This window comes from Corvus cornix, chromosome 21 (genome assembly GCF_000738735.6).
Source record: "Corvus cornix cornix isolate S_Up_H32 chromosome 21, ASM73873v5, whole genome shotgun sequence".
Lineage (NCBI taxonomy): Eukaryota > Metazoa > Chordata > Aves > Passeriformes > Corvidae > Corvus > Corvus cornix.
The window spans coordinates 590,274-606,734 of record NC_046350.1 but is presented as its reverse complement, the minus strand read 5'-3'; the positions used below and the strand labels follow the sequence as shown (position 1 = coordinate 606,734).

General features: G+C 52.4%; 1 protein-coding gene across 4 annotated transcripts in view; it reads left to right on the top strand.

Moving 5' to 3' along the window:
* Positions 1-15,447, top strand: part of EPHB2 (EPH receptor B2) — a 128,399-nt gene extending 112,952 nt beyond the window's left edge. For 3 of the 4 annotated variants that reach the window (XM_039563977.1, XM_039563974.1, XM_039563973.1), the window contains exons 10-16: positions 1,495-1,617; positions 1,975-2,222; positions 2,824-3,039; positions 5,610-5,759; positions 9,699-9,892; positions 10,721-10,876; positions 14,156-15,447. In XM_039563977.1, the coding sequence (XP_039419911.1) occupies positions 1,495-1,617; positions 1,975-2,222; positions 2,824-3,039; positions 5,610-5,759; positions 9,699-9,892; positions 10,721-10,876; positions 14,156-14,264 (1,196 nt within the window). In that variant the 3' untranslated portion in view covers positions 14,265-15,447. The remainder of the gene's footprint in view (positions 1-1,494; positions 1,618-1,974; positions 2,223-2,823; positions 3,040-5,609; positions 5,760-9,698; positions 9,893-10,720; positions 10,877-14,155) is intronic. The other variant, XM_039563975.1, reaches the window with a different exon arrangement.
* Positions 15,448-16,461: the final 1,014 nt, after the last annotated feature.

The following is a 16,461-nucleotide window of genomic DNA, read 5'->3' as shown; positions in this document are numbered from 1 at the left end:
CCCAGTGCATGCTCCTTCCCCCATCCCTGGAAGCATCCAAGGCCAGGTTGGACGGGGCTTGGAGAACCGTGGGATAGTGGCAGGTGTCCCTGCCCATGGCAGGGGTGGAATGAGATGAGGTCATTTAAGACTCCTTTCAACCCAAACCATTCCATGGTTCTATGATTAACCCCTGCCTGCATGTCCCTGAAGTTCCTTTCTCCCCCTGTCACTCTAATCCTGCTTTATTCCAATCTCAATTGTGATTTTCCTCATGTTCTACTTGCAGCTTCAGGATTTCCACCCTTTTAATACCTTGTTCCTGTACAAATCCAGGCCCTGCTCAGAGCATGGGAAACACCAGTAGTGTTTCCACTCAGGACTCACTGTTGCTCCTGCTTTTACCTGGGAAGCATGTCCCAAAAGGCAGAGCTGCAGCCCTGTGCCCCAGCAGCCTGTGCTGGCTGCCTCGAGATCACTTACCAGGAAAATGACACTTTTCAGGAGACATTATGTAAATGCAGCTCTGGGTTGTTTGTCAGCCTGGGCTGCAAACACACATTCACACGTTCTCCCAGGCCTGGTGTGGGACATGACAGCTCCAGGCTGGGGTGGGTTTAATCACTGTGCCTGCACCACTCGGAACAGGCCTGGTGCCGTGGGATGCAGCAGAGCTGGTACAGCCTGGGGTGCCTCTGAGCCCCTTCCGCACCCAGCACCCCATGCCCGGGCTCAGTCCCTGCTCAGCCCCCAGCAGTGATTGCTGTGCAGACACTGCAGTGAATTGCCAAGGCCCAGGGAGCCTGTGAGCACTGCAGAACCCCTGAATCCAGCCAGCATCCTGGAGCTGGCAGTCGTAGCCTGGTGCTGTGTGGGGCTCCTCATGTAGGGAGCTGTGATCTCTGCTCTCCAAATAGCCCATTTTGGAGTAAGCCAGGGGCCACAAAGTGAGTACAGAAAGGGGACAGCACAGGTAAGAGCTGTCCCACAGTGCAGGTGGCTGGGATGTGGCAGCAGCAGTCCAGCCTCACCAGGTCCATGGCCACTGCCTTTCCCATGTGGCCCCTGCTCTGCCTCGCAAGAGGAACCTGCCCTTTGTGATTTTCCTGGTGTGCCCCACTACTTGTCTTGGGGCTCCCAAGAGGGAGCCCAGCCTTGGGCCCGGGTACCAGTCAGGAGAACAGGGCAGACTGGACTGTCCCTCCTGCTTGCACAGCTCCTGGAAGGGTCACAGATCCCCCATGGAGGAGTCTGTCTGCAGTTTGTAGTCCAGGTTCACGATGTAGCTCCCCACTGCCCCAACAATGACTTGTGGGCCAATGTTCATGAAATCCAGCTTTAACCATCCTGTGAAACAGGTTCTTTCTCAGACTGTTTCTTTCTGTCTGCTTCATACCTTGACTATGCAACTTGCTGAGGTGAAAAGACTGTCACTCAAACAGTTTTCTCTTTTCCTTGGTGCCAACCATTCCAGTTGCATCCATCTGTCTGACTCTCTCCCTCACCTTTACGCAGTGACTCCAGGGATGAAGATTTATATCGATCCTTTCACCTACGAAGATCCCAATGAGGCTGTCAGGGAATTTGCAAAAGAAATCGATATCTCTTGTGTCAAAATCGAGCAGGTGATTGGGGCAGGTAGGTGACCTGGGAACAGCTGGCTGGCCCTCAGCAGCACGGGCTCCTTCGTGGTGCCAGGATTTGGGAGGATTTAGCCTTACCTGCACTGGGGAAACTGATGTCACTAAGATCTCACTAAGCCCCAGGCTGGATTAGAAGGAGCAGGGGTGTCCAGTGCGGGAGAAGCAGAACCATCAGCTCCCATGTGCACATAATGGCATGTGCAGTGCTCCGCACGGATGAGTGCGGCTGGAGGGGTGCAGAGGGGAGGGAACACGGATCAGGGATGGGCAGGGCAGGCACAGCTGGGACCGGGGGTCCCTCAGGGCACGGCAGAGGTGGGGGAGGCTGACGGGCCCTACCTTGCATTCACAGGGGAGTTTGGCGAGGTGTGCAGTGGGCATCTCAAGCTTCCTGGCAAAAGAGAGATCTTTGTGGCCATCAAGACCCTCAAGTCTGGCTACACGGAGAAGCAGAGGCGCGACTTCCTGAGTGAGGCCAGCATCATGGGGCAGTTCGACCACCCCAACGTCATCCACCTGGAGGGTGTGGTCACGAAAAGCTCTCCAGTCATGATCATCACTGAGTTCATGGAGAATGGCTCCCTGGACTCCTTCCTGCGGGTACGAGATCTGGGAGTGTGCAGCTCCAGAGGCTGTGCTAGCACAGAGGGGATTTTGGAAGGTGCCCTTCCCAGAGGCCTTCCCTGCCCGGCATGCCCTGCCACTGGGGCAGCTGCTGCGCAGTGCAGAGGTCTGTGTTTCAGAGCACAGGTGGGGGTGGCAGCACCAGGGCTGTCATCTCTTACATGCCTGTCCACTCATCCTAGCGAGAGGCTGTGCCTACCTGCCCACAGGTGCACATCCAGGCTGAGCCGTGGACACAGAGGGACGGTCTGACACAGCTTTAACCCAGCAGGACTCCACCTCCAGCCGCTCTGCCTAAATATTTCTGGTTCTGGGTTTGAAGGGGATAATTGACTCTGTCGAAGGGAAGTAACCTGGTCAATAGGAACAGATTGTCCCTTCTGAGCTCTCCTGTGCAGGGTGGGTGCATTTTGGGGTGACAGCAGCTGCCGTAGTGGTGCCCTCGGGATGTGTGAGGTGACTCCCAGCCCCTGTGAGCTCTGCGCTCCCCACCCTCCCTGGGAGGGAACGTACTCATGGCATATCCTGCCACGGGTGTGGAAAGAGGCTCCTATCACTCTGTCCCTGTGTCCCTCAGCAAAATGACGGGCAGTTCACGGTGATCCAGCTGGTGGGGATGCTGCGGGGCATCGCCGCGGGCATGAAGTACCTGGCGGACATGAACTACGTGCACCGGGACCTGGCCGCCCGCAACATCCTGGTCAACAGCAACCTGGTGTGCAAGGTGTCCGACTTCGGCCTCTCCCGCTTCCTGGAGGACGACACCTCTGACCCCACCTACACCAGTGCTCTGGTAATGCTGCTTTTCCAGCGAGGGAGGGACAGGGGTGAGGGAAGGAGTGGGAGAGGGAAAGGGGGGACCTCCCCCTGGACAGTGGGGAGCACTTTTTTAGGGTGTCAGCAGTGGAAAGGTCCCAGATGAGAATGTCCCTGAAAAGCCCGTGGTTGGGATCATGCGCTGCACCCTCCCCATGTGATTCAGCTGGGGTCTTTTGGGATGAGACCCCGTCCTGACAGATTTGGTGCCAGGGCAGCAAGTCTGGGTTTTTTACCATCACTGTCCAGTTGTGCTGCCCTGCTGTCCTTCCTCATGTTGTCTCACTGGCTCAGCCCCAGGAAGGACAGACTGAAGTGTAGGAAGTGTGGGTGGGTGCCAGATACTGGATACTGATCTTCCGGAGAGTATTCAAATTAACCAGAAAAAGACTCCTAGAAATGACTTCGTGATCATGTAACAACCTCCCAGGAACACCTCGGTGCCACAGACACAAGTGCCACCAAGAACTCGTGGCTCGTGTCAGGCTGCAGAAGGTGCACCAGGACCAGAGGATTATTTGGTTTTGCTCAGTGAGCTCTCAGCCAGGAGTCCTCATGCATACCACACAGCATCACTCTGCACAGTGCATCAGGATCAGTGCCCAGGACAGGAATTCTTGGAAATAAGTGCTGATAGAGCTGGGGCATGACCTGTAGGAAGTCACCTCTCCTGGGTCTTTTGAAGCTGGCAACGATGAGATGCCTGGCATAGCTCTTAGTGAGTTTTATGAGTAGCTGAATACCTAACAAACACCTACAAATGTGTGGGTTTATTCTCATCTGTGTAGCTTCAGACATCAACTCGTCCATCTCACGCAGCCATCGATGGCTTTTACGATCACTAATAACATTTATTTTTCACAACATGTTCCTTACAGCCAATTAACTTTCCCTTCGTTAACTAAATACATGGTGTTTACTGCTGTTCTCTATCCCTGGTTTTGTGCCTGTAGCTTTTCTCTCTAATAATAAACTCGTCATCCCTAATTTATTCTCCTTGAACTGTGGGCACTGTAGCAGGACATTTATCATCCGTAATGACAGATTATGTGCACCTGCTGTACCAGAAGTATCTTCCTCTGCAAAATGGTTTTTATCATCATTCTCCCAGTGACCTTGTGTCCATGGGTGGGCAGAAGCCACAAGCTCTGGCCTGGGAGGTTCATGCTGGACCTTAGGAAAGTCTTCAGAGTGGTGAAGCTCCAGGTCAGACCCGACAGAGATGGGAGGTCTCACTGAAGTGAGACCCCACAAGGATCCCCCAAAGTCTAATTTCTACTTTAGGGCTTTTTTTTAGCCATTTTTAAAATCCACTGCTTGCCAGGAGCTCTGTCAAGAGTCTGCCTGATGGGGAGGACATCCTGTTTGGTGTGGGTTGCTTCGTCTTCCCCTCTTGTGGAAAACATAATATTTTGTCTGAGGTTTGTGGCTGTGAGAAGATTAAGGAACATTATCTTTTTTCATTATTCTGGCATGTACTGGGGCTGAGTCCTGGGAGACCCTTAATAAGACATGGCAGTTGTTCATTGACAAAATATAATGTTCTTTAATCTTCTCACAGCCACAAAACACAGACACTTTTGCTTATTTTTTCAGCACGGGGGAAGATTTTCCCTCCAGAAGGTCCCTCGAGTGAATGGCTCAAGTCCAAAGTCCCTGGTAGAAAATCAGGAGGCAGGAAGGGCTTAAGCAGAGCCTTGCAATCCCTGTGTCCCCACTTGTGTGTGCCACTCCTGTGCTTAACTCCTCAGTGGGAGTGGAGAGTCCTGATTTCTCCAGAGCTGGGTGACAGAGACCCCAGTGCCCACCCAGTCCATCCCATTTCCCGCCAGTGACCCCCATCCCATGCTGAAGGATCAGAACCTGCTGGATCAGGTGTATATCCACAGACAGACTGGGACACCAGCACTCAGCCCAGGAACGGTGGTGTATTGCTGACTTCCAAGAGACGAAGCTGTAGAAGGCTGAGGAGGAACGTGTTCTCACTCCCTTTATTCTGCTCTGGAGGTAGCCAGGTGTCAGCAAAAGGACGGAGGGAGATCACTTTGGGTTTTTTGCATGCCTGGCCATTCCCTTTTCTACCAGAGACCCTCTTAGCACCGTGGGCATTTTGCCGTGCTGAGGATCACTGGAGCAGGAGGCAGGGGGAAGGAGCTGGCCTTGGTTAAGGTGATGACGAGGAGGCTGAGGGGACACGTCCAAGTGACCTGTGGAGCAGTAATGAAGAGACAGAGCCAAACTCTTTGCAGGGGCACCAGATGATACAAGAAGGGGCAATAAACAAAAACATGGCTGGGGAGGTTCAAGATGAACAACAGGAAAAGCTCCTTCCTCAGGTGGTGGGACAGGTCACCAAATGGGGAAAATCATCAGCTTTGAAGGCTTGCAGCGTGGCTGGACAATCCACATCCACCCTGAGGGATAGATAGTCCTGTGCTCCCTTCCTTCTGGCATTTGACCAGAATATCACAGGCAGATATTGTGGGCACTGCTGGTTTTCAGCTGCTCCTGCTCTCTGTGTCACCATGGCCTGTTTTTATCTTGCAGGGTGGGAAGATCCCGATCCGATGGACAGCACCTGAGGCCATTCAGTACCGGAAGTTCACCTCGGCCAGCGACGTGTGGAGCTATGGAATAGTCATGTGGGAGGTGATGTCGTACGGAGAGCGGCCCTACTGGGACATGACCAACCAGGACGTGAGTTCAACCAGGGCCAGAAACACTGGAACGGGGAGCACTGCAAGGCCAAAGCGTGGCCACAGCCTGTCCCAGCCTGTGGCATGTCCAGAGCCTTCTCTGTCGTGGCAGAGGTGTCCAAGGTCAACAGCTTTGGAAGCAGTAATGGGGATAATTTTGGGATTTGTTCTGGCCCCATGGTGCTGCTGTGGCAGAGGTTGGGCATGGCACAGTACCCACTGCACAGGGTTAAGGGGAGCCCCCCAGGAGTGTTGGCAGGTGCTGAGAAAGGGAAGGAGCAGGTGGGTGGAAAAGGAGATGTCCCTGAGCTGAGAGCCGGTGGAGCAGAGCTTCATCTGCAGGGATCACAGGCACTCCAGGAAAGTCTGTTACAAAGCCACAGAGTGGCTTGGGTTGGAAGAGACCTTTAAAGATCCTTTCCTTCCAACCCCCTGCCATGATCAGGGACAATTTCCATTAAATGGTCATTAAATCTCCCACGGGAAGCTCGGACTGGGGTCTGTAAGAGGCCAAGTAACTTAGACACAGCTAGAAACCAAAACCATGAGGTACTTCAGAACATGTTCAATTTTAAATATTTCATTCCTCTGCTCTAATTCAGGTCAAACAGTTACATGCACTCCTTGCTCCCCGGGATCCAGCAGTTTCCCTGCCTCCCTGCAAGGATGGCCCGTGGCTGCAGTCCCTGCCCTCAGCACAGCAAGGCCGTTCCTATTCCCCCTGCTCCTCTTGGCCTGGAACCTGGGGCTCAGAGCCCGCCTGGCCGGTGGCAGTGAGTGCTGTGAGGATGCTGCACCTGCATGTGTGTGTCAGAAGGGCTCTTTTAACACTGTCTCTCAGAAGTGCTGCCCTTCCTCCCCTCATGAGCACTCAGGATGTAACGCCAAGCTCCTGGGTGGACCCTTGGGACACAGAAAGCTCGTCCTGGCTCTTGCAGACCTGCTCATGGCAGTATCTGCCTGGCTTCCAGTGTGTCCCAGAGCAGCCTCTGGGCAGTCCCTTGGAAGCCTTCAGACATCCATCTCCACCATCCTGTGGGCTCCTAAGGCCTTGCCTTAGAGGGAGAGAGTGAGAGCCAAGCTTCCACCTGCCTCCTGTCCCTCTTCCTGTCCCTGTGAAAGATCAGACCTTTTCCATCTCAGTACATCTCCATCCATGCCACATCAGGTTTCTCCAGAGTGGGATGGTTTCCTCCCTAATGCCTGGTGGGAAATTTATGAGCATGAATTCCTAAGCCTGGAGCAGGTTGATGATGCCTTAGAACCTTTGGCTGATCACAGCCTTGCCCCAGCCCCTGCCACACCAGGAAAATGTTTCCATCAGTTCTTTGAGGCAGAGGGATGGGACTTAGGGGTCTGCCCTTCTCAGCAAGGACAATTCCCTTCCTGCTAAGCCTTCGTTGTCACCTCAGTTTCAAGCATGTCCTGCACCAGATGTCCCTGTACCTTCCCCTCCCTTGTCCTTCTCCTGGAGCTCTTCCCTCGCTGTTTCTCCTGGCACAGCGGTGGTGCAGCGGCAGCCGCGGTCGCTGTGCCGGGATGGCAGAGCTGGGCCTGTGCCCTGGCACCTCCCGCTGCGCGTCGCTGTCCCCAGCCCCTGCTGCCCCTTTCCCTGCCGCGGGACACGACGGCCCAGAAGCTGTCACCACTTAAGCACAGCTGGTCCTGCTGCGGAGGAGCGTGGCGGATATTGAGGGCAGATTACCCTCCTGACCCTGGGGTGTGAGCGCCTGGGGCGGCTGCTGGGAGAGGACACGGAGAGAGCTGGGGCTGGGGCTGCCTCTGGGATGCGGCTGATGGCAGCGGGACTGGCTGGGAACAGCTCAGCTCGGGCAGAGATGAGTGCTTGGCGCTTGTGTGGTGCTGGTCCCCACCTACACCTCCCCGCCGCTGTCCTGGGCAGACCTGACACCCCAGGAGCTGGGCTGGGGCTCAGCACCCCTTGGGAGGATCCCTGAGCTGCACAAAGCACATCAGGAGCCATGGAATCATTGAGGCTGGAAAAGCCTCTGAGATCGTTGAGTCCAACCATCAACCCAGCTCTGCCACGTTCACCCTAAACATGTCCCAGGGGCCACATCCACACACCTTTTGAAGCCTTCCAGGGATGGTGACTCCGCCACTTCCTTGCACAGCCTGTTTCAATGCTTGACAGCACTTTCCATGAAGAAATGTTCCCTACCATCCAATCTAAACCTTCCCTGGTGCAACTTGAGGCCGTTTACTCTAGTCCTGCCACTTGTTACCTGGAAGAAGAGACCAACCCTCCCCAGCTCCACCCTCCCATCAGTGATTTGTAGACGAGTTGCCTCTGGTCAGACCTTCACAGGCCCTGTGGGGCACCACCATGTCCAGCCAGCGCAGCAGAGCTGGGGAAGGACTTTTCCATCTGGCAGCTTCTGGCAGCAGCAGTGCCAGCCCCGTGTCTGAGGTCAGCCTGCCCAACACCTTGGCCACACATGACTGCAGCACCTCCCAGTCCATTCCCTGCCTGGAGCCACAGGCCATCTCAAACCCTGCCAGATGCCCCACCTCACACTCTGGGTTGTTTGGCATGGATCAGCCACCAGCCCTTCCCTGTTTCTCTCCTATTCCCATTCCCAGTAATTTTCTCTGTGTGGTCTCCCTGCTCAACAATATATCCACCACCACAAGTATGTCTAGTCCTTCTGCAGGATGCGGGCACAGCCCTGGGGAATCCCACCAGGAAGATCTCTGTCCTTGGAATTGTGCAAGACATGGCTGGACAAAGCCATGGCAGCCTCGATCCCATGGTGAGAATAGCCAGAGACATCGAGGTCCTTCCTTGGGATCCCTGAGGGAGGTCCTGTCACTCTTCCTCCCCTTTTCCATCATTCCCACGGAGAGTCGCTCATTTCGAGATCTGCTCCTGCTTTCTGCAGTGTCCTCAGTTCTGGTTTTTGTCCATCCTTCTGGGTTCCCTTGCCATGCACAAGCCCATCTCTGGTGTCCAAGGCTCCTTCTGCTCGTCCTTCAGTGCCTGTGCTGTGCACGGCCAAGGAGGCAGGAGAACCCTGCCTGCACATGCCTCTGTTGGAGGAACAGATGTTCCTGGAAGAAGTGGAGCAGCTCCATCCTCCTTTGTCACCCAGGAGAGGATGGAGGGCTGCAGAGTGGCAGGGAGGTGGAGTTCCCCTTGAAGAAGATCCTCCAGCCCTTGTTCCACTGGACACTGCAAGACCAGACATTTTCCCGGATTGTGTGGAGCAGTAAGGAGGGACCAGAGCCTTCTTGGATGAGCCTGGAGCTGCAATGGGGCTTAAGCAAGCTGTGCTGCAGCCCTACTGTGCACACTGCAGCCAAGTTCTCCTGGGCCTGGCTCTGCTGACTGGGGTCTGAGTCCTCCCCATGGTGTTCTGCACTTGCACAGCACTGCAGGAAGATCCAGCTGTTTCTGCTGACTGAGCACACCCAGCCCATGGCACAGCCCCGTCACCTGGACGAGCTGGTTTGTGTCAGGAGCAGAAAACACCACGGGAGGATGGAAAACACAGAGACAGGTTCCCTGTCTGTAACTCCCCCCTTCTCTGGATGGGGATGTTCTCCCAGCAAGCTGTTGTGCTGTGGCCTGTTGGGAAGTGCGATCCCTTCCCTCTGACTCCCCTGCCTGGAGCCGTGGGATCACACGTCCTGTCAGGGCAGCAGGGACACTCCTTTCCCCAGATCAGGAGGCTGGTCATGACAATCAGCCAGCCAGGCCGGATGGCTGAGCAAGGCTGGTGTCACCTCCCAGGACACCTCACCTGACCTGCTGAGGGCTGGAGGTTACCGTGTGAGGTGGGGGCGAGATGGGAAGGCAGTGGTGAGTACAGGCTGCAGGATCAGTCGTGTCAGTCACCCTCAGGATCCAAGAAAAGGCACATTATGAATGAAATAGGTTTTATCACAGCTGTATTGATGCTTCTTTCTCCTCCTGCAGGTGATAAATGCCATCGAGCAGGACTATCGACTGCCACCACCCATGGACTGCCCAAATGCCCTTCACCAGCTGATGCTTGACTGTTGGCAGAAGGATCGAAACCACAGGCCCAAATTTGGGCAGATTGTCAACACCTTGGATAAAATGATCCGAAATCCGAACAGCCTGAAAGCCATGGCACCTCTCTCCTCTGGGTATGTGTCTCTGTCCTCCTCTTGTCCTTTGGCTCCTCTGAACAGGTCTGGTGTCCTCTGGGTCCTGGTGGCCCCATCCCTGCACCTCTCAGGAGCTACTTTAGAGCTTGGCCCATGTTTGATCCCTTATAGGGAGGGCATTGAAAGATCACAGAATCACAGTGTGGGGTGGAAGAGACCTCAAAGCCCATCTCAGTCCACCCCCTGCCATGGGCAGGGACACCTTCCACTGTCCCAGGTTGCTCCAAGCCCCGTCCAGCCTGGCCTTGGGCACTGCCAGGGATCCAGGGACATCCACAGAGCAGGGATACAGATGTCAGGGTCCCTCTCCTTGGATAGCTCTGGTGAGCACAGGCAGCTCATGGACAGTGCACTCTGCACACAGAGGAGCACCTTGGCTTCATGGACATGGGGATGCTGGAGCAATGGGATTGTCCTGGTATTCCAGGCCCACTGCACTGGAAGCAGATAAAGCCCCGTGAGGCAGTGTGGAGTTTCCCTGGGCTGGCTGGGATGCACCAGCTTGTGGGAAGCACTGGTCTTGTTATGAGAACGAGCTTTCTCCCCTTGTGCAGCCAGGATTTAAAGCTGCATCCCATCATCTCTGATGGTTCCTTCCTCCCCTGCATGAACTGCTCCAGAAAGGCTTCCCTGCTGCTCTGCACAGTCCCTCCCTCGGCAGGACAGTGGTTTCTGGGTGGAATTCCACCATACAGTGCAGTGCCTGCACCGTGACTGATGCTGATCCAGGTCCTCCAGCTGCTGGAGGGCTCAGGAACAGTTGTGCTTGCAGCTCTTGGTCTGTCATTGCCCATTTCTGTGTTTCAGGATGAACCTCCCCCTCCTTGACCGCACAATCCCAGATTACACCAGCTTCAACACTGTGGATGAGTGGCTGGATGCCATCAAGATGAGCCAGTACAAGGAGAGCTTTGCCAGTGCTGGTTTCACCACCTTTGATGTAGTATCTCAGATGACTGTAGAGTAAGTGCCCAGGCTTTGAGTCCCAAAACACAAGGGAAAGTCCCAGCAGTTTTATAGCAATTGGTATTGAATTAGATTTTATTTTCATACGATGTAGTTTTACTTTTATAGAATTGTTGCTTTGTGGAGCCACTTCTAATCTATTCAGTCTCCAGACCATGTGTCTGTCACTCTGCACCTGCAGAATTCCTCTCCCCACTGCCACATTGTGAAAATGAACACCCCCCAAGGGTGTCCAAACCCCCACACAGAACAAATGGAGATTTCAGGCCAGCATCAGACAATTCTCCAGAGCACTTCTGAACTCTGCAGTCCTCTTGGATGGCTGATGTACTGATGGAGACAAGCATGGTGCAAAGTTCTGCCTAAGAAAGGCAGAATCACAGAGTGATCACAGAGTGGTCACAGTTGAAAGGCACCACTGGAGGTCATCCAGTCCAACCTTTCTGCTCAAGCAGGGTCTTCTAGAGCTCTTCACTCAGGGTTATGTCTGTGGGAAGAGATTTCACCCCCTCTCTGGGCACACAGTAAAGAAGTTCTTCCTCGTGTTCAGGTGGATCTTTCAGGTAGACTGCTGATTCTTTGTCTTTCACTGTGAGAGGACTATACCAGTAAGAATATAAACACTGATTGTTTAAATCCCGTTTGCATTAAACTAACATCAAAATGTTGCGACAACATTAAGGAAAAAGAGAAACAGCGATAGGAAACTTAAAATCTCCCCTCAGAATGCAATTAACCTGCTGGTCACCTTCTCCTCTATGGACTGTCAGAAGGAAACTTTCCAGTATTTATGTCATGGCAACATAAGCATTTTTTCTTTCTTCCTTGTCATATATCAAGATCCAAACAGATTTCTGGTGATACTGAGCTGTTGAGCTCATTCTTGTTTTAAAAAAGACCTTGACATCGATTTCTTCCCATTGCCTCTCATGCCATTGCACATCGAGCAGAGCCCGGCTCCCGCCTCAGGCACATCCCCTCACACACCTTGCTAAGATCCCCTTGTGGGGGGTGGTTTCCAGTTTGTGCTGCATCCACTAAAATCATACTGCAGTGACAAATTTTTAGCAAGTTCTTCAGAGAAAGCAGGCAGCTGAAATGCCACTTCTGGTGGGTTTTGAAATCCCTTGGGGCTGGCTGGGGCTTTGATGCCTCTGCTGAAAGATTTGTGGCTGGCTGCAGGTATCTGTAGAAACCCTCCATCTGCAAGGGCTACAATGCCTCTGAGCCTGGTGGCCAGAGAGGTTTTTGGATCATCCAGATCTTAAATGTACCAGTGAGTCAGAATCCATTCACTCAAACAGCCACTGTGACCTTCTCTGGCTTTTTGTTCTTATTTGCTGCTGGGAAGTTCCCATGGCAGTTCTGACTTTTTTGGGACATCTGTGGTACAATCCCAAGGCTCTGGGGAGGATTTTGGCACAGTATTTGCTGTGTTTATGCAGCAGAAAGAGAGAGAGTCCACAAAATCTGAGGGGCAGGGAAGAACTTCGACCACAGAGAGGTATCAGACCACAACCCAGCCCTGCCTGGATTCTGCTATATGCAATATCTGACAGCAAGCAGGATGCAGACAGTCCAGCTAATGCTGGCTGTTCTTTCACAGACATCCTCTGTGTCCCTTAAATGCCACTTCTCCCAGTCCCTTACCATGGCCCTCAAGTCCTCTGCAAGAGCCTTCACCACAATTCCAAAGGCATCCTCAGCTCATGTCCCACCAGTTTTGGCAAACTTCCATTCCGCATTCCTCACCTGCTTGGCTGGATGTAAAATAGAGAGGACAGTCCAAATCCTTTTTCCTTGGAAAATTGTGGTGTAACAGGACTTGACACCACCCCCTGATGTTCACTGGCCTTTGCAGAAGTTGAAAGGAATGTCAGTGCAGCTGCTGGTTTGTCCAGATTCGGAGAGCCAGCAAAGTGTGAATGTTTCCTGAAAACTGATTCAGTTCACCAAATCCACATGGTCTCAACAGTGACCTGCTGGGAGGGGCTCTCACTGCTTTGTCTGCAGCCTCAGACACCTGGCACACCAAATTGTCTTTCGAGAATCACAGAACCATTCGAGTTGGAAGGGACCTGAAAGCTCATCTTAAAGCCACGGGCAGGGACATCTTCCACTGTCCCAGGCTGCTCCAAGCCCCAATGTCCAGCCTGGCCTTGGGCACTGCCAGGGATCCAGGGGCAGCCACAGCTGCTCTGGACAACCTGTGCCAGGGCCTCCCCACCCTCTGAGCAAAGAATTCCTTCCCAATATCCAATCAAATATTTAATGTCCAGGGAAAAGCTTGGAATACCAGGCTCGTGCAGAGCCACAGTCTTATTCTGGTTTACAGACACGAGTGAAGAATTTTTAGCACCCTTTGGAGCTTCTCTTTACCCTTCTTTACCCAATAACCTCCACTCTACACATGGCAAAGGTTTTGCCACTCTTCCCCTTAAAAGTCTGCTCCTAACACTCGAGGACAAAAGGCACCTGAAATTCCTTCCAGTCAGGTATGGGTCATGTGGCCTCCCATCCCCTGATGGGAGGAGGAAAATCTGAAGATTTCGTGAGAGAGGTTTGTCCACCAAGGGGGAGATGAGAGCAAGCTCAGCTGGAGACACGGATAGGACCAGTTTAGAGCCACAGTCATGCTCTTGGCATGACCTTTATTTCTCTCAGATGTCTGAATCTATGAAAAATAGAAGCTGTCCAAAACTGAGATTGCCATGATTTAACAAAAGGGTAAGTGCAAAAATTGATCACTTCATGGTCTTAGCAGCAAAAAGAAAAAGCATCAAGAACAGCATCATCTGCATATGGAGGGTCAGATCCACGCTGAGGAGGTCTGGAAAAAATGGGTTAGTGTGTCACAAAGTGAAAGAGCATCCAAAATCCAAAACAGTACAAGGGTAAAAAATTTAAGACAAATTGACTCACAAGCAGAGAGCAGAGCCTGTGGCATTTGCTTTCACACTCTCTGTTGAGGCTCAGGACTCTGAGGGTGCTGCAGGTAGGTGGGAAGTGCAAACATTGGACCATAAGCAAGAAAAAGTGAAAGAGTAGAGGTTTCACAAACATCTGTTTGTTGCATTCATGGAAGAAATCTGTGGATGCTTCAGCTCCCTACTGTTCTCATGGACTCCTGGAATCAGGGAGTCATAGAATCACAGAATCGCAGAATGGTTTGGGTTGAAAGGGACTTTAAGGATAATTTTAAATACCATTTGTGATCTTGTTCTGCTGTGAGAAAGTATCTCCTGATATTTGTGTTTGTTTCCTTTCCTCCCCAAGGGACATTCTGCGAGTCGGGGTCACTTTAGCAGGACACCAGAAGAAAATTCTGAACAGTATCCAGGTGATGAGAGCACAGATGAACCAAATCCAGTCTGTGGAGGTTTGATAGCTGCCTGTCTTCCCACTCCTCCTCCTCGAGGCCCTGCTCCCCTTTGCCCCTGTATGTCCAAGCTCCAGTTCCTGAGTGTTCTGCATGGACCAGAGACAGGCAGCTGCTCTGAGGATCACAGCAGCAGGAGGGAACACCCTGTCCTCAACAATGAGAAGTCGCCAAGAGCTTCTAGAATTTAAGCAATGGAAAAAGGGAACAAAAAAAAAAAAAAAGACAACTATTTTGGAAAAAAAAAAAACAAAACGAACTACGAAATATTTTTAAATAATAATAAAGCAATTGCATTCTTGAAAAGGGCTCCAAGGCCAATGGGAGTCTCCAAAGGAAGAGAAAAGAGCAGCTTCATGTTTCCTCTTGCACAAGGCTGCTGCAGCTGGGCCCAGGCACCTCTGGAGCGGTGGGACTTCTCCAGGAGGAGGAATGCAAGGAAAGGCCCCGAGAAGCACATCTCTTCCTCCCGTGGGCTCTGGGAAAGCCGTGAGCTAGGCCCTTCCCCAGAGCCCCTGCGAGCAGATCAAACGGGGAGAGCTGAAGCTCTTTGGTGCTGTGGAACCAAGTGCATCTCAGAAACTGATGGACTTCTTCAAAAGCTGAAGACTTTTTTTTTTTTTAAAAAAAAACAAAAACAAAACCACAACAAATAAACTAAGACTAGAGGAGGCTGTTTCCGACAAATGAGAAGGAATCTGTAACGCCTGGGGGGGTGGGGATGGGGAAAACCAATCCTTTTTACATCTCTTATTTTCTCTTGTCATGGAACAGTTTTGTGAGTGACAGTTTCTTAAGGGTTCGTCCATCCACCCTCCAATGGCATCGTGTCTCATACATATCATTGCTCAAGACTTTTAGTGATGTCCTTTCTAGATGCCAATGATCTTTTCCCAGAAGACTTCCCAAGTACAGTATGTAGTAGTTTTTGATTACAAATGCTGACGTGTACCTTTATTTTTCGGTTGTCATTGTTGGGAGATTTGTCCTTTTACATTGTTTTGTTAACACCAGTTTGTGAGTTTGGGGTTGGAAATTTTCGGTTGTTTGGGGGTTTGGTTTTTTTAATGAAAAAGAAATGACATCTCCAAGCATCTTATCATCCAAGAACTTAGATCCCTTCCCTGGGGAAGGAAAAACTGCAGCTTATTGACCATATGCCAGGAGAAAAAGGTTTTTTATATGCACATTTCCTCCCGTTTGCTTATTTGTTCTTTCCAATTGGTCGTGGCACGACAGATGTTTGTGGCTCTTGGGGTTCCAGGTGTTGGCCAAGGCGAAATGGCCACCAGCTCAACTCGGGGGTGAGCAGCATCACGAGGGGTTTGGGAGGGAAGGAAGGGAGGGTGGATGGGTTTTGTGAGGGAATGATGACTCCACAGCTGGCTGTCAGAGCCCTTTGGAAATGTCTGGCTGCTGAGGAAGGCGTTGGATTGGTGCGGGGAGCATGGAGAGGCAGGGCAAGCCCAGTCCTCTCAGAGGAGCTCGTGGCGCAGCATTTTGGAGTGAGGGTTGTGTTATCTCCAGGTGGGGGTGGACCCCTGCAGGTGCCAGGCTGTGCAGGTGGGCTCTGTGCCTCAGGGACCCCGTCCCTTCGCTGGATGATGCGCTGGGGGCTCTGAGGCAGCTTCAGGCTCAGCCCCTCACCTCGAAGAGAGCCTGGGACAGCAAAAACTCCAATCCCAGCTGTCCAGAGGCAAAATGCTGTGGCTGCAGCTGAATGATCAATCAGCAGGTTTATAAATAACTGAAATAAATTCTTTAGTTACTGACCAGGTCTGTGGGATGTGTAAATGCCACCAGCCGAGCGCAGGGAGGTGCAGGTGGGAGTCAGGTTGTTCTCCCTGCCCAGCACCACCTCGCATCCTTTGAAACGTTCCACATGTGGCATTTTCCCACCCATGTCCTGGCCATGGCCTCAGGACTGGTGTTTACAAGCCCTTGTCTGCCACTGCCATGTCATTCCTGGGCTCCTTCTCTTGTTTTTGGCAGCAAGGAGTGTCGAAGGCACGTTCACTGCGAGTTGCCTGGCTGTATTTTCCAGGAGCTGAATCCAAGGTGAAGTGTGTCGGCTGTGGATGAAAATCCCGAGCTGTCTAGACCTCTGTGGCCAGACATCATCTCCCCAGACTGCTTGTAAAATATGAGGCCATTTATAAAATACTTTTAGCATTTTCTACTGCCAGACCAGATCCAGCAACAA